The 23,577-nt window shown below is 39.4% G+C and overlaps 1 protein-coding gene across 19 annotated transcripts in view; it reads left to right on the top strand.

Annotated features, from left to right (window-relative positions):
- Window positions 1-23,577, top strand: part of FOXP1 (forkhead box P1) — a 577,255-nt gene that overhangs the window by 538,400 nt on the left and 15,278 nt on the right. For 12 of the 19 annotated variants that reach the window (XM_087431333.1, XM_087431334.1, XM_087431327.1 and 9 more), the window contains 5 exons: window positions 7,265-7,348; window positions 17,049-17,250; window positions 17,355-17,434; window positions 18,031-18,132; window positions 22,425-22,594. In XM_087431333.1, coding sequence (XP_087287459.1) covers window positions 7,265-7,348; window positions 17,049-17,250; window positions 17,355-17,434; window positions 18,031-18,132; window positions 22,425-22,594 — 638 coding nt within the window. Of the gene's footprint in view, window positions 1-7,264; window positions 7,349-17,048; window positions 17,251-17,354; window positions 17,435-18,030; window positions 18,133-21,929; window positions 22,052-22,424; window positions 22,595-23,577 lie in introns of those variants that run through there. The other 7 variants (XM_014793749.2, XM_087431339.1, XM_004419919.3 and 4 more) reach the window with 4 other exon arrangements.

Below are 23,577 nucleotides of genomic sequence, written 5' to 3'. Positions count from 1 at the left end.
GCCCACCCCCAATGCCATGGCCAGGCTTGTAAGGAAGCACTTGAAGCTTCCTGGATAGTTGAACATCTACTGTCTACCAGATATGGGCCAAGGACTTAAATTCATATTAGTCCAGTTACCTGGGTTCACTCAGGTGGGAAATTCTTGTGAGCTCTTGTAACAATTAAGCTGTGAATGAGATGTCACAACAGGTGTCACAGTGGCTGGATCAGAATTCCATTTTGGAAGAAGGGAAAACCATCCAGTTTAACAGACAACAAGGAAAAAGTCTTCTGACAAAATGTAACTCTCTTAGAAAGCTGAGACGTTCATGGTATAGATACATTTTTCTGGCCACATAGATTGGTTTTAATCTGTTCTACTGCCACGTGGCCTTGGTCAGTTGTCGGCACATCCTATCCGGTGTATGAAGATGGATTTTGAATGCAAGAAGAAAGAAGCCTTGGAGACCCAGTGTTTTCATCATGTCCACAGCTCAGCATGTGTGAGAGGATAGGGCTCAGGACAGGCTTCCTACAGCCCCTTGGCCTATAGACCCTTGAAAATGAATATTGAAAGCAGCCAAGGGGAAAAGGAGCCAACCAAACTGATGGGGTTGATCTGCCTGGCCCAAGCAGGGGGTGGGGGTGGAGGGGTGTGTACCTTTTATTCTTTCGTAATTTGATTCCATTCAGTCACTATTTATCAAGCACCTATTGTATTCAGAGCACTGGATACAGATAAGTAAGGCGACCTCTTCCTTCCTGTAACGTGCAGCCTAGTAGGGAGGATGAAACTAGCACGTCTTTAACTGCACACCAGGCAGAGTTTATAAGAGGCATGGGCAGCCTTGTGGAGGTGACAAGGGAAAGGGTGATTGGCAAGGACATGCCAGGCCAAGGGAGCCACTTACGGATTTGCCTGGATTGTAGGGTGAGGGAGAAGGATAGTGGAGGAATATATTGTTCTTTTTTAACTGTTCAGCAGGAAGTAGGGCGACCAGCCATCACAGTTTGTTCACCTGGCAATGAGATTCCTGGGTCTTGGGATTTTCAGTTTCAAAATTGGGAAAATCCTGGGCAAACTGGGATGTGTTATTCACCCTGACGATAGTTTGAATCCAGTGGCTGTGGAAGAGATCTATTGAACGTCCCATGTTCTGCTTGTAATTATTTCATAAAGGAGTTTAGAAACCATTTGAAAGGATATTTCTTTCCTTTCAGTGCCAAGGCACTGTCCTGGGTGCTTCATACCCTCAATTTCATTGAACCCTCACAGTACCTCTGTGAGTAGATTCTACCCCGTTCCTTGATCCTAAGAGTTATTTTTTTAAGGAAAAATATAACATCTGGAAATCAGTAAATATCTTACATTTAATGAGTATGTACCTTAGGTAGTCTACCATTACTTCTACCATGTCTTCTCGTTCTTTGAAAAGGTGTTGCTAAATCAATGATCTTAACCATCATTGGCCTCTTAGAGTCAAAGAAATAATTTTCCATGACCCTCCCCTTTCCAGATGAGGAAACTGAGATCTAGAAGGTCTAATTAACTTGTTCAAAGCCAGTGGCAAATAATGGGCCATGCCCAGGCATCTCACCCAGCCTTTGTAGCCACGCTCCTTTTATTGCACAACACTGCCTTACAGTTTTCACCTAGGGGTCCTCGTGGCCCAGTGGGATTCTGCACATGCACCCAGGCGCTGCAGATCGCTGCTTTTACAACTTGGCTTGTGAGGCCGTGTCCTTCTCTGCCTCTTGGAGTTCTCTCCTGAGCAGTTCATGGCTGCAGCTCAGTGACGCTGGGATCACTCCTGAGTTACCTAAATCACCTACACCAGGGACTGTAATCTCTAAGAAAGTGTCCGCAGGGAGAAAAGTGCACAAGTTTCAATAGCAGAGGGAAACATTAAGCCTAACACAAATCAATTACTGTAGGGCTTTACACATGATTACTCTACCATTAGCAGTGCTATTTGTAATCATACCCGCTTCCTGGACTTGCGCAAATATATTATCTGTAATGTATCCCTCTTTGGACCTTTCTAACCCCATTCAAGGCAGTACTCAGGACAGTTCCTCACAGCAGTGTCCTCACAGAGCCTCATGACTCTCTGAATAAGCTCTGAGCATGCTGGGAACAGAGGTCTGACTAGCATCAGAGCTTCATATTGCCACTGCTTTGTGACTCGAGCCAAGAAAAAGAAGAGAGAGTTGCTGGGTTTCTCACTTCCATGTCCCCCTTTGAAAATCAAGACACTTATTTTTCATAATTTAAAATCCTGCTTAACTTTGGAAGCATTAGAATTCCTAGACTATGACTGAGTATTAGTGTGCGTCTGCTTTAAATGTCAAGAGAGTCTTTAATAATAACATGTAAGGAATGTTAAGATGGTGACAGAATACAATAAAAGTAGAGAAATTCTTTCATTGGGGTGAAATGAGCCATAGGCTGCCTACCACCTGAGAGCTGGAGTTGGTGTTAAAGAAATCCGTTTACAGCTTTTCACTGGTGCCCGGTTTCGAAGGCATGTGAATGACCATAGTTTGATAAGGTGGGTTGAAGATAACTATTTGGTAAATACTCAGTTTGGTAGAAGAATTTCAATTCTACTCCCTCCAGTCACTGCTTTTTTCTGTTTTTTCCTCTTGTTTTTCTTCTTTTGATCATATGTCCTTTAGGGACCTGGGTAACTGGATACTCTCTGTCTCAGTCAGTTCTGTTTGGACCATCATTGTATACAGAACCACTGAGGAAACCTGGACAGCCGCTGTTTAAGGCATACTCAGTCCATGGAAGAGAGTAGTGGCTCCCAGACCCGCCTCATGAAACTTGGACGCCTGGGGTCCTTATTAAAACCACCTTCTCTGGGTCCCTCCCTTGGAGTGTTGGGCTTGTTAGTGAGTTTAGGTAACACCCCACTCAGTTAAATTGGGGATCATCATTGTATGGGAATAATTCAGACTTGCCTACGCATAAATTGGGTGCCTGCTAAAACTCCATATCCCGCCCCTCCCATGGCGGTCCTGTTGCAGTAGTTCAGTATGGCGGGCTGGGCAAGAGGCAAAGATCTGTTTTGTTTTGTTTTTTAATTTTTATTTATTTATTTTCTTCCCCCAAAGCCCCAGTAGATAGTTGTATGTCATAGCTGCACATCCTTCTAGTTGCTGTATGTGGGACGCGGCCTCAGCATGGCCGGAGAAGCGGTGCGTTGGTGCGTGCCTGGGATCTGAGCACGTGCGCTTAACCGCTAAGCCACAGGGCTGGCCCATGATCTGTGTTTTTAGTGTGTCCCAGGTGATTCTTATGATCACATCAGTGTGGGAAAGTCAGACCAAGCATCATGTAACTGAGATTCTAATCTTATTTCTGCCCCTTCCCAGCTCCATGACCTCGGGTAAGTTCATCTTTCGAGCCTCGTTTTCCCCAACCATAAAATAACGAGAATAGGACTCGAGGACCTGAAAAAGCCACAACTGTCTTTGCTTCTGTGAAATCAAATGAGTGACTTGGCCCCTTCCTTTCATCTGTCTTCAATAATTCTAGCATTTTTACACATTGAAAATCCTTCATTTATTTCCAAAGAATTTTGTTTCTCACAAGTGAGAAACGCCAAATTGGGCTTAAAATGATTAGTCCTCCTGACAACGTATAAAATGATTATGTTCAGTGAACCCAAAACCATGTTCCCTTTTCTCTGCTAAAAGAATGAATTTAATCTCCTCAGTTTTTGTCTTTGAACATGTTGAATGGAGCTCTTGGCCTTCGGCAGTTATCAGTGACTTGGGAGTAATACACATGTTCCGGTTTTTCATAGTGTGGACTCTCTAAAACCTAATTTGAGGCCAAGGCTAATAGAAGAGGGGATGACCTGTATTAGCCAAGGGGAGAAAAAGCATTTGCCTAGGCTGAGGGAAAGATACAGTGAGAACCAAGGAAATAAATCCATAAGAAATGGGCTTCATCTTTCCTGTACTTTCTGTTCCCTTCTTTGAAACATCAAAATTGTCTCTGCAGTTAGCCCAACTGCAAACTCCATCGAACCCCTGTTATGTTGATCCAGATTCCAAACACACACTCAGCCGTAGGAGTCTAGGTAGACCGGACTGATATAACTTTCCTTAAAAAAAAAAAAAGATATGTTTTGAGCATTCACGAAGCACTAGGCTTTTATGCTAAGCTTGTTATGTGCAAGAACTTATCTAATCCTCAAAACAACTCTTCAAAGTTCAGAATTATTCCATATTTAGAAGGAGAAACTAAATACTTAAAAAGGTTACATAATGTGCTCAGAGTCACAGAGCCAGAGTTTGAATCCAGCAGAGTCTGATTGTAGTGCCCACGTTCCTCATCCATTTCACTCCACTCTCATTCTACAGAATTGGTGAACAACCTTGCTAATTTGAACAAACATGGCACAAGCAGCTCCCCTTAATGTGTGGCCCATTGCCATTCCTTTTATGCCAGATACTCCTGTACCCAGCAGGAAAGCCTTTAGAGAGTAAATCTCTTTTGCTATCACAACATAAAAATTTTTTTTTTTAATTTGCCAACCAAATTTTTAGTTGACCTTTGGACTGAATTTGACATCCTCCTTTTCTTTGCTTTTCTTGAGATTCAGTTTATGAGAGAATGCTGGAATATACTAACTAATTTTAAATGTTTGTATTCTCATAATAATAAAAGGATGCCATGAAAATTGATAAGGATGGTGAGCTCATGGAATGATGGCATAAAAAAAGGATAAAGAATTTGAAAGCTTGTTGAAGGCCCAGTGAGTATTATAAATGCAAGACAGCCACTGTAGAAAGAGGATGTGGTTTCAATAGGTGTGAATGTGTAGCCTTTTGCCTAAAAAAGCAAAAAGTGAATTTGGCAGGTTTTTTCTTTTCTTTTCTTTTCTTTTTTTTCCCCCAAAGCCCCAGTAGATAGTTGTATGTCATAGCTGCACATTCTTCTAGTTGCTGTATGTGGGATGCGGCCTCAGCATGGCCAGACAAACGGTGCGTCGGTGCGCGCCTGGGATCCGAACCCCGGGCTGCCAGCAGCGGAGCGCGTGCACCCAACCGCTAAGCCACAGGGCCTGCCCCAGGTTTTTTCTTTGTTAAAACAGTATGTGTTAGAGTTAAAGCTGTAATAGATGACAAAAATCCAAAACCCATCCAAGAATGTATTACATGCTAGTTTGCACTAATCAAACAAAAACAAAAACTTGGATTTTTGCCTTTTTCTGTAACCTTGCCCGTCTTTTATAGTACAGCAGAAGTAGGATGGTGGTGTTGAGGTTGAGGCAAAATAAGGAACCTGGTAATTCTCAAAATGGACGATGAATTCTAAGTAATATTCTCATGGAAAAATAAGAAATGTTCCCTATGGCAGTGACCCCCAGAGTTATGGGTGTGTCTGTGTATACAAACTCTAGGTGTGTGTTTGCAATGTGGTGTTACCACCTCTGACCAGTGAAAGGTCAGCCAGGTGGACATTTGGAGGGAATACAGAGGTGATGATTCCTTGTGATGCTTGGAATTTGGTTTTCCTTCAATTTGGTCTTTGTAATTGCTGCATCAACCACGTTTACCTCCAAATGAAGTCACAATTAATATTCATCAGACTCTTCCGTAAATATCACCTCTCACCCTTTAATTTGTAATGTTCAGTATGGCAGACTACTTCTTGTTTTTAAAAAGGGGGATGATATATGCCTTAATTCCTTCTGCCCCATGATAATTTTAAAACAAAACATTTTTTAAAAATCTGATAATATTTTAGTTTTAACATCTAAAAACTTAGAACACTTACATAAAAGAACAAATAACTGTAGAAAAATGCCATTGCTAACATTTTAATTGTTCTAACTGAGCCCCTTTGGAAAACTAAATTCCTTTAGCATTATGTGTTCAGAGCATCTTTTAGTTTGGCTGTTCAATAACTTACTAAAGAACAGAGGATGAAGAACATAAAGTTGATCCTAATATGGTATCATTTTCATTTCCTGTTTGTTGAAAGATAAATGCTAACATTGTAAGACATTTTTTTTCTTCTTAATTTATTCCTCCCTGAACCACAAGGGAATAAAAAGAAAAGAAATCAAATGTGATATGGCTTGAGACTGAGTCATTCAGTTAGGATAAACCGAAAGCTTTTTCCCTCTGGCTTTTGTACCCTTTCCTTTTCCTTTGCCTTCCCCCAATTCCTGAAATACCTTTATTTAAAAAATATGTCTTATTTGATTTTTATTTCGGAATAATTTTAGACTCAAAAAAAATTATTGATATTTAAAAGACTTAAGGTTAATTATGTGACATAGAAGGAACAAGTCCCTCCCATATTCTAAGGCATTGTTTTGGAGAAATGGTCTATAAAAGTACTAAACTAAGACTTTTTTTTCCCCTTTCTCTCTCTCATATTAATCTCTTCTGCATTTTCCCAAAATTTCACAGCTGTTCTCTTAACTATACCTTTATCTTTTGGGGATACATTTCCCACTTCTTTTACAGAGGTAATTATATGTCCCCTAAGCCCAGCTGTCTTGAACTAGGGAAAATATCATCATGTGAAAACAGTTCAAGGCAAGCATAAAGAATGTAGCATCCAATAAGTAGTATTTGGAATGCCTACTATGTACATCCGATTAGAAACTCCGGTGACTTCAAAATTCTTTTAGTAGAATGGAGAGACTGAAATTTTTGTCAAGATGAGACTAGCACGTAGTAGGTACTCACATATTTAAACACGAATGAGTAAGCTTATTCTGTGTTCATTTGAAAATGGGAACCCGTCAACCCTTGTAGCCTTGAGCCTGCCCTGTTAATATTACTTGCCAGCACTGTCTTAATCTATGCCTACCTGTTAAGAAAGACAAAGTTAATTTTGCATAAATGTACCCATCTGTCTAGGAGTTTTTCCCAACTATGACAGATGAATTTATGAGTTTTAGCTACCTAGCTCGTTTTCCTTTGGCTCCCTCATGAATAAGGTTGGTTAATAGGCATGATTCACGTTATCATCTTTTAGCTGTCTGTGTTACACGGGACTCTGTGGTGCCAGCAGGTCTAGAACTTCCCAGTTCAAGGCTAGTGCATCTTGGGTTGAGAAATCTCATACTGACACCTCCAGTTACTTGGAGTTTGGCAGTGGTCATATAGATTTCAAAACGATTAAGCAATGAGAAAGATGTCATGTGCAGTGGTACCAATAGTTTAACTTGGCATGTGTATCATTTTGTATGTTAAAATAGTCATGCATCTGTAGTCAAAGAAATAACAAAGCATTTTCTCCTTCCTAGCTTGCAAAAGACAAAGAGCGCCTGCAAGCCATGATGACCCATCTGCACGTGAAGTCTACAGAACCCAAAGCTGCCCCTCAGCCCGTAAGTACTGAGCTACACACCAAGGTGAAAAACCCTACAGCATTTCTTCTCTGCTTCCCCACCCCAAGCATAGGAAAGAGGACCGCCTACTCTGGCAGCTTTGAGTATCGAAGGCCTGAAGTTCAGTCGCCTGTTTCTAGTTACCTGTTATAAAGAGGGCACTGTGCTAGGCATTTAGGGAGCTACAGAATGATTCGGACATGGTCCTTGGCCACGAGGCCTGACCAACCAGCTCTTCTTTGGGATAGATGATTGGTGCTACACCAAGGTGCTAAAATATATTCTGAGCACTCACGGGGAGGGGTTTAAAAAAAGCCTTCCCGAATGGTGGGAATGCGGAGAGAAGACAGCCAGGCCATGAAGGCAAAGGAAGAAGGCATATCAGCCGAGGTCAGCCGAGAGGCAGTGGGTATGAGAAAAGGAATGAGGGGTAGTCCAGCCTAACTGTGACAGACAGGAAACACTGCCCGAATAGTTAGGGGCTGAATTATGGAGAGCTTGCAGTGGCTACTAAAGAGTTTGAAATGAGAACTACTCGTTCACAGTTAGGAAACCCAACATGGTGTGTTGAAATTACGTTTAAAACTTTTAGGAATCCCCTATTTCTTGCCTTGTTCCCTTTTACCCGACCTTGAAGAGTGTCATCCAAGCGCAGACAGTTAATATCAAAGCAGAAGGATGGTATCTAAACCCCAAATCCTGTCTTGGGCCTCATTCCTTGTTATAAATTGATCTCTCTAACAGTTGTATTTCTTATATACTTATATTTCTGAAAATCTCCTAGTAGCTTCAACTGATTATTTAAAATGGAGAGAGTGCTTTGCTTCCTGATTTTTAAGATTTGTAAAATTTAAAGGTACACTGCCTTTATTTGATTTTGCTTGGAGTCACTGTGTGAAAATTAATTGAGCGTTGACAATCTATAGTTAGTACCAGCAATTTTAATCAATATGCAATGATGCAGCGTAATGGCAAAGTATTGGTTTATCTGTTTTGACTGATTTTTTTCTATAAATAAAGCAAACATACACCCGTATATGTATGATTTATGGTGATAGAAATAAAACGGAGTCAGACTATTAACCCAGCAAATATGGTAGCCTGCCAAGATGCAGTTGGCAGACAAAATTAATGTCTGAAACAGAACACATTACCGAGATATAGGACATAAAATCATTAAACACTTTGCACATCCATTTTTACTAGGAAAGAGTCCTTAGTTTCCATGTATTTTGCAATAAATGGCTGTAGGACTGAATGTGTAGGCTACCAAAAAGAAAAGGGGAAGAAAAAAAAAGGTCATTCAGTATTGTGGAATCAGTAGTCAGCTGTGCTATTCCTGCTGTTCCTAGCAACTCCTCCTTTTATGGAGGATCCTGGGAATAATATGAACCCAGCTAAGCAAATTGGTGAGACCCTGAAATGATTCACCTGAGTTCTCCAGTGGGCATAGCTGATTGATTGCTAAGGGAACTGATGGCCTTCTAACTCTCTGAAAGTCTTCATATGGCTTTTGTTTGTAGGGAAATGGTTTTTCCCAGGAGGAAGGGTTTGCGTCTTGAAACCTAGCAACAAAGGAGAGAGAGATTATCTCCTACTTCCCCCATGGATTAAAAACAATGGTAGAATAATGTTTGGACTCAGCACTCTAGGAATGGACTCCTTTTGGATCATGGGACTCCTTGGGAGGAGGAGGAGGGATAAAACTGGAGAGAGAATTGCAAAACCCCGTGGGGCGCTCAGTAATTGGTGAGCTGGGTATTGGCAGGGAGCGCCATATATGTAAGCCTACATGGGCTGCAAAAGGACCGTTGGGAATCTCCGTGAGGACCGGTGTTAAGCAGCCAGTAAACTGGGAAAAGTGATCGTGGGGGAAATGCACAGGGAAGGAAGGTTGGTCTTGATTAGTATTAAAAAAAAAAATGTTTTACATTCTAGAAAATTATAACTTTGAAGGGGACCTCCTACTAAATTTATTTTTAACTGCCCTATTGAAAACTCTCTACCACTAGTCAACATTATCTCTTAGTAGCTCAGCACAGTATTTCTTTATTAAAAGAAATAGGCACGAATATTTTTGACTGAAAAATTAATAGCTTTTGAATTCATACACAGCAGGTTTTCTTTTGCAAAGAAGTCCAATATCGCTGCACAGCACTTCTATAACCATTTATTTAGAGTCCAAGTCAAACCTTTGACAGCTTGAGCAGCACTACAAGCCAAGATAAAGAACTCCAAGATGTAAACCAACAATAGGCCGTCTGTGTGAGGTTTGCCATTGTCAAATACATAGATTGTTTGGATTAGTTTATGTAAATGTACTGTTGTATTACCCTTTGTAAAAAAAAAAGATCACATTTGTGTATGAAAAGTGGTTCCCTTCACAGGCAGCATTATAAATTCCTTATCCTTTAACTTACATGTAAGAAGTAAAAATTGGTGCCTGACAAGCAGATATTGTGTGACATTCTGTTGCCGGAGTGAACCTGCCTTCTTTTCATTTATTGGAAAATAGAAAATTTTATTATAGATACCATCTTATAAATCAGGAATTATTAAAATATGTATAGGTGAGGCATTGGGAAATTAATTATAAAAGGTAGACGTGTAGTGTTTTGCATAAATTTTTACTTCCTTGCCAAAAAAAAAAAAAGGCATACACACGTATAGCAAACCCTTGATTCTTTCAACTTTGGGGATACAGAGCTATCTGGTGATCAATTCTAACATACAAAATATTCCCTTTTGCCTGTAATTAATTTATTCTACCTTTAATAATAGAAGGCACGGAGTATGTTCCAATGTGTATGCTTCTAGAATCTTTGATTAGAAATAAGCAGCCAACAGGATTCAAATCTAACCATAGATGGGGACTTTCATGTTACAGCCTTGCCAGTAAGTTTATGAAGTTTTTTCTTTTTTCCATTTCTGTTTGAAAGGAACTTCTTGTTTATTTAAAAATTCCTAGTCACTAAGTGATAGAATGCTTTGCTGTAAACGTTGCTTTTCCCTAAATGCCATTTGGGTGGTAAGTGTCATTTGTTGTATCCAATCATCCAATTAGTCCCCATTTCATTGCATCAAAGAAACTGCCAAAACCTCCTTGGATTGTTCTTACATCAGCTCATAGTCGTGTTTTCTGGATCCTATTGTGGAACTCATCTTCAGATTTGGATAGTTAGAGGATGTGCTCATCTCCGGACAGTCACAAGTTTGTAGATGTGGATATGAGCTTGACCCACACTGAGAAATGTATAGGTGAACTGGAATGTGAGTTCACAGTCCTCCTATTCCTCAGACGCCTTCAGTAGCATCTCTGCCTGCTTGCTATAAAATCTTTAAATCAAAAAATCCTTTTCATTGCAGAATTATACTCAGGACTCTAACTGCAGGTTGTTTTTGGAAAGAGAATTCCTGCGTTTAAAATCAAACTATTGCATCAGCAAATACTTATTGAACATGCTACATAAAAACATAGACTAGTAAAAGCAGACAGACCCATCCCTGCCATTGAGGTGTTTAGAGTCTTCTGGGATAAACTAACAAATAAATACACACACACACACACTCTCACACACTTCCACTGCATAAATTGTGCTGTGTGTGAGTAGAAGAACTGACCTGTCATGGTGGGGTCGAGGAGGACTTCTGGGAGAAGTGACATCCAAGATGAAACCTAAAAGATGAATAGGAAAAAATGGGAAGAATTCAGCTTCATGAGTCTTTCCTTGGGTTAAGAGTAGGTGCCTGTGTCTGTGTGTCTCTGAGGAAGGGAGCTGGGAGACAAAGGTATGCCCCGAGGATCAGTGTGGAGGAAGATAAGGAATTGCCAACATCAGCGAAGATAAGCTTCTCATACTTTTAGTTTTATTAAGGCTGGGCCCTGCATGGAAAAGGATATGTCAAAGTTTACGAGAGCATCTGTATGTTCTAGTAATTGAGCACACGCAATGGGAAAAGCCTTTCTTGACATGTTTAGAAGGCCAGGTTTGTTGTATTTTGAATTTCAAAAGATTCTTCTCTTTTCCATGTTGAGAGAAGCAAAAGCAAAAAATCAGATAATAGTAAACTATCCTAATGAGAATGATTGATATTCTTTTGTTCCAAACTCAATAACATTTTCAAAGTAAACACCAAAATGTATTGCTTGGGGGTTAATGTCTCCATGCTTGCTCCATGGAGAATTTGCTGCGATATTTCCTTGGAGAGAGGCGTAACGCAGGGGACAAAACAACAACAAAAACGAAAAGAAGCGTGTCTGTTATGACTTTATTAAGTTGTTAAGGATATTTTAAAAAGACTTTTCACTATTATGATGTCAGGAAAATTCTGTAAATCAGATTTTATAATACTGAGTACATGAGAGGTACGCTTTGCTTTAGGGTATTCCTACACACCAGAGAACAACCTATCCTGGAGAAGCCACATTCCTTCAGATTTGGTGGGCAAGTAATTATAGTGTAGGTAGTATATCCTCCTTTATGAAAATGTTATAAAACACTTACAGGAACTTGGATATTTGAAGCAAAATGCAGTATTAGGTTTTCCTTTTTACGCATTCTCTTTTCCTCTAACCATAGCAATTAGGACTGTTTTGAAATCGTTTTTAGCTACTATAAAAACAAAGTTCTCCCCCTCTGAACAGGGGTCTTTTAACTCTTAAAGAAATGGCTGATCCTTCGGGCTGCTGCCGCCTTGTTTTCGAGTTGGAGAAATAGTATTAGGCTGTCGTAGAAAGAGATTCAAGACAACACACACAAACTATTCTTACGTACACTGTTTCTCATTAAGTCCCCCTCCTCTGCTCAGTGCCAGTTTTTTTGTTTTTAGTATCACTCTCAGTGACACCGCCGTCTCAGTCATTGCCCTTTGCCCAGGCCGGGTTCTAACACAGCGGCAGGGCCAGGCTGAGACGGTAAAGGGAGGCAAAGAAAGGCTGGTAACAAAAGCCTCCTGCTGCCACCCCCCGTCCCAGCCTCCCCACGGTCTGGTAACGTCCCTTCAGCCTCAGAAAGGCCATCTCTGAACGCCAGTGATTCATGTCTAGAAACGCCGTGCAGTTCAAGCAGCACTTGAGCCCGCTCAGGCCGGCAAAACCAACAGCAGCAAAACGAGTTCTGTGAGCCTGAAAGTCCCTATGAAGCAGCTGGGTCCCTTGGTGTTGTGGTTTCAGGTTTGTCTTTTGTTCTCCGAATCTGTTTTCATGTGAGGCAAGAGCACAAACAAAAATAAAAATGAGTTCTTGTGGGAATACTTACGACAAGTCTGTTTCTGTCCCGGGCTTACATCAGCGGTTTGTTTATTTTTTAAAAATGTGAGTGACTCATCATCTTGAAAAGAGAGAGGAGGTTACTGTTTAAAAACTGAAGATTAATCTTTTAAAAAAGGGCGAACCAGACTATTAGGTAGCTGATACAGTTCCAATAGTTCGGATGGGTAAGATTTCCAGGATAGTCCTTTTGTAACTGAACTAGGGGAAAAAGACGGTGGTCGAGAGCACACATAAATTTAAAAAATAAAACCCTACAGCAATTTTAAGTGACATAAGAATTTAACTTTTGGCCAGAGTTTCAAAGAGATTATCTTTGCCGAAATCATCACATGATGGAAACTTGCCATGTAGAAAATATCAGAGTTACTAACTTTTCTAAACATAGCAACTTCTTTTTAAATAGAAGATGAACACAATAAGAAAAATAGGAAAAGAAACCCTCCCAGTCCAATCCCTTCCTGCTCCATACCCCGGAAAAAATTATCTTTTAAAACCTTAACTACAATCAGAAACGTGAAGCACATATGCTTTCATTTCTAATCGATGATTATATGAAGATTTAATAGTTTACAATTAAGATGAATATTTCAAGATTACAGCAAAATCCACACCATTCCCAATTTGCTTTTCTGTTCTAAGTCTGTAATTAATTTTTTTTTTTTTTGGTTCACTTTTTTCAGAGAGACCTTAATTAAAAGAGCAGGTTTGGTTTGAACGCAGAGCCTATTTTGAATCCTTCCCCACGCTCCATCTTATCTCTCCCTCATGACCTCCCCCCCAAGACGGTTTCTCCTCAAGACAAGCATGTGATCATCAGACAAAAGTTTAAAAGTTAAGAAACTTCTATAGCAGTTGACAAGGTTGACGTTTCATTAACTTGTTGGTTCAGCCTTCAAATGATTTTGCGAGGCAGAGCACCCTCTGTTTGGAGTTTACAGCTTTTTGTTCTTCTGTCCCTCACAGGCTACAGTCATGTTTAATTTGGAATCTGGGCTCCTTTGGCAAATTAGCAATTAGAACAATTTTGTGGGAATATGTATATGTGTCATTAGTTTTCCTGCAAATTAATAGCAAGGGCAGAGGTCAGGCAGAAATTTTCCACTTGACTGCAGTTCCTCTATTGAGACTTGGCACTTGGTTTTGGAATGGCCACAGCTGCTCTCAGCCACCCTCTTCCTCTAGGAACTGTCTTTTAATTAGTTTACCTCGTAGCCATCATTACAAATATTACTGCCTCCCCTCCTCGAAATAAAATTACTGTTTCTACAAAATATTCTAGTGACATCTTGCACCACTGCACATTGATGGTGGGGTCACTCAAATGCAGCATTTAATCATTAGATCACCTCCATTCTCGTCTCCTAATTAGAGTCCTTACAATACATTTTTATCTGGTAATTAGCTGAGATTGGCTGCTTCCTCTGTGGCTTATTAGAGGACAGCCCAGCAGTGGGTGTGAATCACAGTGTCATTTGTCAAGCCTGGTAAACCCCTTCTCTGCTCTCGTCTGGCTTAGTGTTTATTTCTACTTGCTACCTGTGTTCAAAAGCCTCCAGAAAATTCTGCCACATCTTTGTGGATTATGCTAACTGGGAGGGATTTTATTTTTCACTGTTGCTTTTTTGGTAAAACAGTCCAAGAGTTAAGACCTTTGTAAAGCTACAAGAGTTATGTTCTTTTCACATTTTACATCATCGTACCATGTGACTTGTCTCTTCTTGTATGTGAGCACCCAAAAAGGTGGGCTTGCACTTGCTGAATGTTTACATGAGTTTTGATTTTTGGCAATTAAAGTAGAACCCAGTGGACTTGGTGATACTGGAAAAGAGCATGCATTTTCTTAAGGACATTGTATTTATAATTTTCATTCCTCTTTTAAGAAAGCCATGGTGTTTAGGGTAATGGTCATAAACTGAAAAGAAAAGCCAAAAAGTAGAGTTAGTCCTCAGAGTTATTGTTACTGTGCACGTATTCATTTGACCAGTGCCTGCATTTGATGGTAAGTTCTTCAAGGGCAGTAGTTGTGTGTTCTATTTTTGTCACTTCAATACCAAATGCCTTATATTTGCTCAATAATATTTATTGAATATCATTTATAAGCGGGGATAAGCTATTCACTGAATCCTTTCCAAAAATGAGCATACAGAAAAATGAAACTGGTTAATGTTTCTTTTTCCCATTAACTGGGCATCAAAAGATGATCATACAAAAGGCCTAGAATCACAAGTGCCTGTCTGACTTTGGGTCCAGGTTGTGAATATGGGCAAGTAAGTTAATCTCTCATGAGCCTCAGTTTGCTTATCTGTAAAAGATGAGTAATAACATCTCAAGTATTAGTGATGGTATGAGAATTTAATGAAACCATACAGTGGCAGGTGGTTTACAACATGATTTCTACAAATGGTATCCATGACTTTCCAGAGTGTTCTGATATTCTTAGGTCTAGCAGCATCTAAATTTTAAAAGCGGTATAATTATGAGCGTTAGCCTTTCGTGCACTAAATTCCTTGACCCGTTGCTTGGGCTGATGCTTATACATACTGTTCCTACACTTGGTCAGTGATTAAGGCTCAAGGAAAAGAAGAGGTCAGCCCCAACCTGCCCCTTTGGCTTCTCAGCTCTGCTGCATCCCATGGCTTCTCCTCTGAACTGCCAGCACTTAGTCTGCAGATGTGTCCTGAAGTGAAGTTTCCAGCACTAATACACAAGCAGCTCACGGCATCTGCCCAGCTTGCTGGGGGATTTGTAAAGGCAGTGCCATCTCCATAGCTTGCTCTTCTCAGGCATTGTGTGCGCGGGGGGGGGGGGGGGGGTGTGCAGGGGGGATGGTCTGGAGTTGGCTGAGTCAGCATTTCAAGGGAGGGGGGGTCAAAACGAAAAGCATAACTAAAAGCTTGCAACCCAATGTTCAGTTTCCAGCACCGTGTTTTCATTTTTCCATTAATATTTCCCCAGCGATATTTGATCTTTCTTTTCTTCAAATTCATTGCTTTTTTTATGGAACTACCCTAAACATATTAGAGAAGTTTCTCATTGCCTTTTTTATTATTAGAGTATGAGTAAGGTTGAGTCTTCTCACAAATTGGAACTCTTTTAATATGTTCTTTGATTATGATCTCAGAGGAATCTCATTTTAATACTTTCCACAAATAATGCCTTGTACTTAGAATTGTCGCAATGGTGAAATAGACTTATTTTGTTAAGTGATTTGAAATCTGGCTTGAGAAAATGTTACCAAGTAAGCCTACTTTGCTGAAGTTTCTAGGATTTGGGGCAACTATAAGTATCTGAGATAGCAATTCTGTGTAAACTGTAATAAATATGTTGAAAACAACTAAGTTCTTCAACATAGCCAGACTTAATATTTCTGTAACAACAAATTTTGCGAGAGGGGTACAAGCCAATTTTCCAGTATTAATAAGAGCAGCACTTTAAGTTGAAGGCTAAATGGGTAGTAGAAGGAAAGAAAGAGAAAAGGAAAGAAAGAATCAAAACAGTACTCATTCATTTTCCTCTAGACCACTTCAAGTAAATAGTATTCATTTCCTTACTTGCTGCAATAGATTATTCCGTTATATTACTGAACATTTGAAACTTGAAGTCAAAACTGTTACAGTTCCAGATCTCTCGTATGCTGTATTCTTTTTAAATTAATAGATTCCAATCCTATATTTGATAGAGTTTAATGAAGATTACACATAAAGCTTTCAAAGATTAGTCTCTGCCAACTGATAGAACTTAGTGATGGCTTATTGGATCAGTGCCACTCTTTTTAATACGAGTCATAGGCCAAAGATATTTACAGTCATTCCCATCCATGAGGTTTCATTATGGAGTTGAGTAGCCTGTCCCTGTGCTGTCCAATGTGGTCGCCGCTGGCTACATGTGGCTATTTAATTAAAAGTTTAATTTTAATAAAATTAGTAAACATAGTTCCTCACTTGTGCTAGCACATTGCAGAAGGTTCTTGGAAAGCTCAAGTCTATACCAGTGTATCCCAACTGGTGTTTCCTGAAACATTGGTGTTGACTGGTGCTACAAGGACTCCATCTCCCTCTTTGAGGTTTACAAGGCATAGTAAGCTATTAAAGAGGGTGCGAAGTCGTGATTAAAGAAATGTTTTGACCCAGAATTTCTCCAGCTCGCTAGGCTAGGCAACCCCTTTGTCTGTCTGTAAACACTTATGTAACTGTTTTTGGAAAACACCTGTCTCAACAACAGGAACATGGCAAGAGGTAGTTTAAGCTAACTACTAAGTGCCTTGTTTTTACATGGGAACTCACCTCATATCTCAGTTGATTATAAGCATCTACTTAGAGAAATAAAACTATCCAGGCATCTCCTGTATTATTCTTGCTGGATTTCACATGCTTTCTTGGCTGCTCAGTTTTTCTGGAGGTCTTTTAAGAATTGTTCTTTTCCTCACAGCTGAATCTGGTGTCAAGTGTCACTCTCTCCAAGTCCGCATCAGAGGCTTCTCCACAGAGCTTACCTCATACGCCAACGACCCCAACCGCCCCCATTACTCCCGTCACCCAAGGCCCCTCCGTCATCACCACCACCAGCATGCACACGGTGGGACCCATCCGCAGGCGGTACTCAGACAAATACAACGTGCCCATTTCTTCAGGTAGATACTCCATTTTTGCCTCATGAAGAATTGCAATATGCAATTCTTGTAGACCAGCCTCTCTTTAAAAAGTGATAATTAATAGGACAATGATTCTCATTTAGCAGATATTGCGCAGAACCAAGAATTTTATAAGAACGCGGAAGTTAGACCACCATTTACATATGCATCTTTAATTAGGCAGGTGAGTAAATAACAGTACCTAAAATTATATCAAAAGGTGTATGTGGATATATTATATTGATGAAGTAGATTTAAAACCGCTTAGTATGCAAGCATGCTAAAACCTTTTCTATAAGGTTTTTTAAAACTGCAATATATAACATAATTGCTTTTGATTAAGTATTACAATACAATGTGATTATTAGGAAATTCATTTCACACAACAGTGAAAATGAGCCTGTTTAAAGATGGCAAGTCAATTATCACAAGCTACAGTAATCTCTGATCCCTAGAATTAATCTGAGCTCTAAATAATTACTGAGCTTTAATCAGCTAGTGAAATGTTTTGCATTTCTCTTTGATTCTGCTTTATGAATGACTAATAAATTAATATTTCTGTACGGAAACAGAAATAAAAACTCAAAACAATTAGATAATTCCATTTTGAATTTTGCTATTGAACTGTTAAATACAATCATTAATCTTAGATCATTTTGTGAAACCTTTCTTAGGATTCAGCTCTGAATCACAGTTATTTTATATTTTCAAGAAACTGTATAATGACGATTCTGCTGATTTGGTCATAAATTATCTTCTTCTGTTACTTTTGCTTTACAGGCCATTCTCGAATCTCCAGAAAAGCAGCTAACACTAAATGAAATCTATAACTGGTTCACACGAATGTTTGCTTACTTCCGACGCAATGCAGCCACGTGGAAGGTAAGCTTACTTGCAGGCCTGTTTAGTCTTGGATTTTGCTGTTTATAGAAGAGAATTTGTTGTTGATAAAATGCAGTTGTTTTGAGTTATATTTATATTGTTTTGATACGTTCAAGGAGCCTAATTTATAGGAATATTTGATTGAGAAAATAGTTCCATTGTGGTTAAAACGCTAGGATGGAAGACTGCCATTACATTGGCATCAGATGTTGGATGGACCAACCAGTAAAATCATCTTTCTCTGGTTGGAATATGTAGGGGAAAGTAGCAGATGACCACTGTTGCCCAGATGTTGAGGTTGTCCTGTTACACAAACCTCGTGCTTTTAGGTCTTTAGCCACCACCAGTATTTGCAGAGATGCATAGATAATTTTTTTTTTAATCATTAGGAATTTGGAGAAATGATCAGACAAACCTGACATAACCCTTGTTGGTTGGCTAAAAGCTCCTTAACCCAATTAGTGGAGAAAGCTGTGCAGTGCAAGTACTAGCACTAGATACGTGAGAACACAATTTAAGGGTTTTTTTTTCTTTAAGTCGAGAGACTGTCTTAGATACTCTGGGGAAGAAAAGTAACTCTGAATTATGTAACTTCACTTTAATATCATTTGCTAAAAAGAGGTCAAATGCCATAGCTCCACGTTGGATGCTCCCAACAAGGCATGAGGTCACATGACATACCTCATTCCCAGTTCAGCAGTTGGTTCATAGATTCCATCAGCACTTATTCCATTATATTAGATTAGACAGTCACAAATTTTTGGATTTTTTTCACTTTCAATTTCTTGATTTCTAATATTCTTGTTATAGAAGATGGCAGGTATAATATGATATTAATTTTTTTTGCATTTTTTCTATCTAGAATTCTTATAATTCCTAAATTCGAAAACATTTAAAATGCAAATATTTTAGGATATTTTTACATGTCATTGTTATGATATTTATTACAGGATGCAAGGAAAATTTACTTTGCATGAAATAAATGTCTTCCTTGCTACTTAATTTTATATGGGAGAGAAACAAAAGCAAAAACAGAAAACATATTTCCTCTGTTACATTCCTGATAAATTAGCATTTTAAAAGAAAATGAATATAACCGTAGATTTAATTCATGCACTTTACAGAGTTGTGAATATCTGTTGTGGCTCAAATCATCGTTTTTATTTCTATTAAGGCACATGGGTGCTGAAGGCAACCTGTGTTCAAAATCTTACCCTCTTTTCCTCAGCCTGCCTTAGGAGATAAAATACAAAGGATCTTGAGCTACAGATGCTTGTCAAAATTTAGGAAGTATAAGCAGGAAGGATATATTTTCTTCAAATTACCTTTTATAAATAGCAAATGATCAAATTTAAAAAGAAATGATTACCAGTTGTGAATGATTTTTAAGCTCAGATCTTCAGATTTAACTTTTTCATTTTTGTGAACTGCAGGAAAAAGTGCCATTAATGTAAAGAGTCCTCGATGAAGTACTTGATTGACTCATAAACATGTTTAATTTTCTCTGTGTCCTTATTTGTATTGTGATCTTAGACAAAAGATGAAATGCCCGGTTAAAGTTATGACTGAAAAGAACTTGCTCATCTTTTTGGGAACCTCTTGATTTCTAGCTTTGATGTGTAGTCTTTGAAAACAAACTCCAGTTTTGACGTTACATCTTTACTTACATGGCTCTATAGTTCAGATAGGGCTACAGCCATCCTTTTCACATATGTGGCTTCTTTAGATCGTTTCCGTTTTATACATTTCGATACTTACCTTACAACAGATAATGATTAGGATGAGGAGAAATGTTGATTTCTTTCCCAATTATGTCTCCTATACGTATACATGCTGGGTTTTTTTTTTAAGGAAATTTGGGTTTGTTTGCGTATTTCAGCCTCCTCAGTGTTGTTCTAGGAGATAACAGTAAACCTTTAGTATCCTTATACTGTGCCTTTGTGCAATATAAAAAAATGCTTATTTAAAAACCAGACAACAATTTATATGCAAAGAAATTTGTCCTACCTAGTGTAATTATAACATGCCAAATATTTTCCAGAGATTTTTGTGTTTTGTTTTTTGGGTGAGGAAGATTGGCCCTGAGCTAACATCTGTTGCCAATCTTCCTCTTTTTGCTTGAGTAAGATTGTCCCTGAGCTAACATCTGTGCCAGTCTTCCTCTATGTTGTATGTGGGACGCTGCCATAGCATGGCCCAACTAGCTGTGTGTGCAGGTCCACGCCCGGGATCTGAACCTGTGAACCCAGGGCCGCCAAAGCGGAGTGTGCAAACTTAACCACTGTGCCACTGGGCCGGCCCTGGTTTTGTTTTGTTTTTATGCAAACCTATCAGACCTGTTTGAATCAAGAGTGTCCTTTCATAGTGACCTGGGTGTCTTGAAACTACCCCAGGTATGCTGGCATTCTGCAAAAGCTCCTTGAGAATTTATCCTGTGTATTCTCCTTGTGAGCAGTTCATCATGCCATGTAATAAAACTTGTCTCATTATCTTCTAAATATTCCATATTGGAAAAGAAAAATCATCATTGTCTAGTTTGACTCCTCACAGAGTCACCAATGGTGATTGTCCAAAAATTGAAACACCTCTCCAAGTATCAAGATTTGCCACTTTGAAAGATAATTTAGAGAGGAAATATTGCAGGTGGTCAAAGGGGAGGGGTGCAAAATGTTTGAGCAATAGCAGCATTACTGGAATTAAGTGAAGGGCTTACAGGGTGTATGAGGTGTGGTGTCTGCATCACCTTCTCATGCCTCAGTTGTCACCTACTTATTCCCTGTAAGAACAAAGCTTTGAGTAAATGACGCGGGTCTCCTTTGTAATATCCTCATGTCTAATTTTGAGTCTAGATCAGTAAGTTCAATCAGGAGGACTCAAGAAATGAAGCCCTGCTTATTACTGTACCCAGAAAGAGTTGTGGATTTTCCTGAAACGCAAAGGAAAGATGAGATGTTAAAAGCTCTTCACCTTTGAGTTGAGATCCTCCTTTTTGATAGATTATAGGTGTCAAGGGTCTCAGCTTAGGAATGACCAGAAATGACTTTTAACCATAAGAAAGAAACGTGTCTATAGAAACCATCAACTGCAGGAATATCCTCATTTTACCATTGCGAGTTCTACTCGACTGCTCCTTGGGCTTTTTCTCAGTTGATTAAGGTACTTGCCCATAGTAAGGGCCAACTTTTTTATGTGTATTCAGGAAGGTAAGACATAGCTCGATGATGGAGACTGATGCATTGGGGGTCATTTCACTCCCTGAACTTGTTGGCTACAGGAAGTGATACTCTCAATGGTAAAATCCAATTTAGATTTCTTCTTCGTAAATCTGAGAAAACCCATAGCAAGTTTTAAAGCCAAAACTTAGAACAAAATGTCTTCATCTTTCATGGTTTTAAAAAAAAAACAAAACTACTCTTTTTTGATAGGAGATAAGTGTGTTTAAAAGGGACAGTTATATGCTTTACATGTTTATTTTGAAGTTACATTAACAATATTTTCAGATTTCTACTGTGAAATCTATTTTGGGCTCATGTGCATATTAAAAAATATTTCTTCTGGTTAGCTACGACCAGAGACTAGACTAAAATGCCAAAGTACAATTAATTCATAATTTTGGTTTTTTATTTTTGCTTTTGGAAAAGGCACCCTTCACCACAAGAAGATCATCCACGGGGGGTGGTAGCCACAGCTCTTGGGGATGGTTTTATACATGTGGACTGTGAGGCTGAATTTACTGCTGTTTTTAGAGTCTTTTCTTATAGAAAATGTAAATGTTCTCTCTTTTATACTTGCTGCAGAATGCAGTGCGTCATAATCTTAGTCTTCACAAGTGTTTTGTGCGAGTAGAAAACGTTAAAGGGGCGGTATGGACAGTGGATGAAGTAGAATTCCAAAAGCGAAGGCCACAAAAGATCAGTGGGTACGTCCGCCATGTTTGAACTTCTCAGCCTAGCTTGGATTGTGCTAACAAGTGTAACTTAGAGGCTTTTGGCTGCTAGATGGTGTTAGACCAAAGAACCGTTTCACGTTGTCTCAGTTAAGGGAAGCAAAAAAGCATTTCATCCCTCCTGTTTTGTATACCCACCAGTCCCCCTGCCCTGCTTGCGGTCTTTGTCGCATCACATGCTAGTAGCTTTTAGGTGGCAATGCATATTAACCCTCACAAACCATTTGCTTATGCTTATTGCATTTTATTTTCTTTTTCCTGTTCCCTGTATTGGATGTCTGTTCTGCCCCCAACCCCGTCTCCTTTTGTTGCCACTTCATCTCCTTTGCTGCTGCTCCTATCCCAGGGTGCCATTCGCACCAACCTCTCACTGCATAAGTGCTTTATCAGAGTAGAGGATGAGTTTGGGTCCTTTTGGACAGTTGATGATGAAGAGTTTAAACGTGGCCGCCATATTCAACGAGGCCGTCCTCGCAAATACTGCCCCGATGAAAACTTTGACGAGCTTGTCGCACAGTAAGAGCCTTTACTTGCTTTTGTTTTTTTTTTCTGCTGTTGCTTTGGCTTTGCATGGTTGACTCATCCCATGTAGTTGTGCATTTCACCAAGTAGCAGTGCCACGGCTTTCTGCAACGGGACTAAAATGTGTGATTTGTACATGTATTTCTCTCGTTTCTCTTTGGAACACCAGTGCCTTGAATAATGCTTTTTTGACGTCTTTGATGCAAATATTGTTTGTATTTTGATTCAGCAGCTTTCGGGGACCCTATAACTAAATACTTTTGCGTGACCCCTCATTCCTCCAAGTAGCAAGGAAGCTTTTATTTAGAGTTAAAATGTGTATTTAATGGGGTAAATTTCTTATTTTTGACTCAGTCAGTATAATAATATAAATGTAGTGAAATGAATGATTAAAATGCTCCGAGCATAGGAAAGAAATTGATAACAGCACATATACTTCATTTGAAGGCCACTGATTAATGTAGGTAATTTCCTACTGGAAGCTACTCCTTTCCCTCGGTATCTCCTCCATGATTGTTTAGTATTTTTATTCTTACCAAGCTAGAGATTTTCTTAGAACAGTGTCCTGTCTTCCTTTGGTCAGTTAATGGACACAGCATCAAATATTCTTATATCCTTCCGGATTTGTCTGTGCAAGCAAGACCTCAACCCAACCTCCCACCTTACTTAGGAATGACCCTCCTCTAGCATACTCTTCTCTCCATCTTCTTTTGGCAATAACCATGCCTTGGAGATCTTCAGAGCCACCCTGCTCTTCCTCGAGCAGTCATTATAGATTTCAAATCATGGAGAGGCTTAAGAGCCCAGATTCCTCTAGCTCACGCCGAGGAAACCCTGCTGTCAGCTCACTGACATCCCCCAGCCCAGTGCCCCAGAGCTTCTGCCTTCTTGTTGGAGTGAAGGCAACTAAAAATTTGCCGAGAGGCCAGTATTTTGTGATATAAAAATTTATCGATGGAGGGAGTGCCCAAGCCTGT

The sequence above is a fragment of the Ceratotherium simum genome, chromosome 5 (assembly GCF_057802395.1).
Source record: "Ceratotherium simum simum isolate JZ-2026a chromosome 5, ASM5780239v1, whole genome shotgun sequence".
Lineage (NCBI taxonomy): Eukaryota > Metazoa > Chordata > Mammalia > Perissodactyla > Rhinocerotidae > Ceratotherium > Ceratotherium simum.
This window is presented reverse-complemented; position numbering and strand designations above follow the sequence as displayed.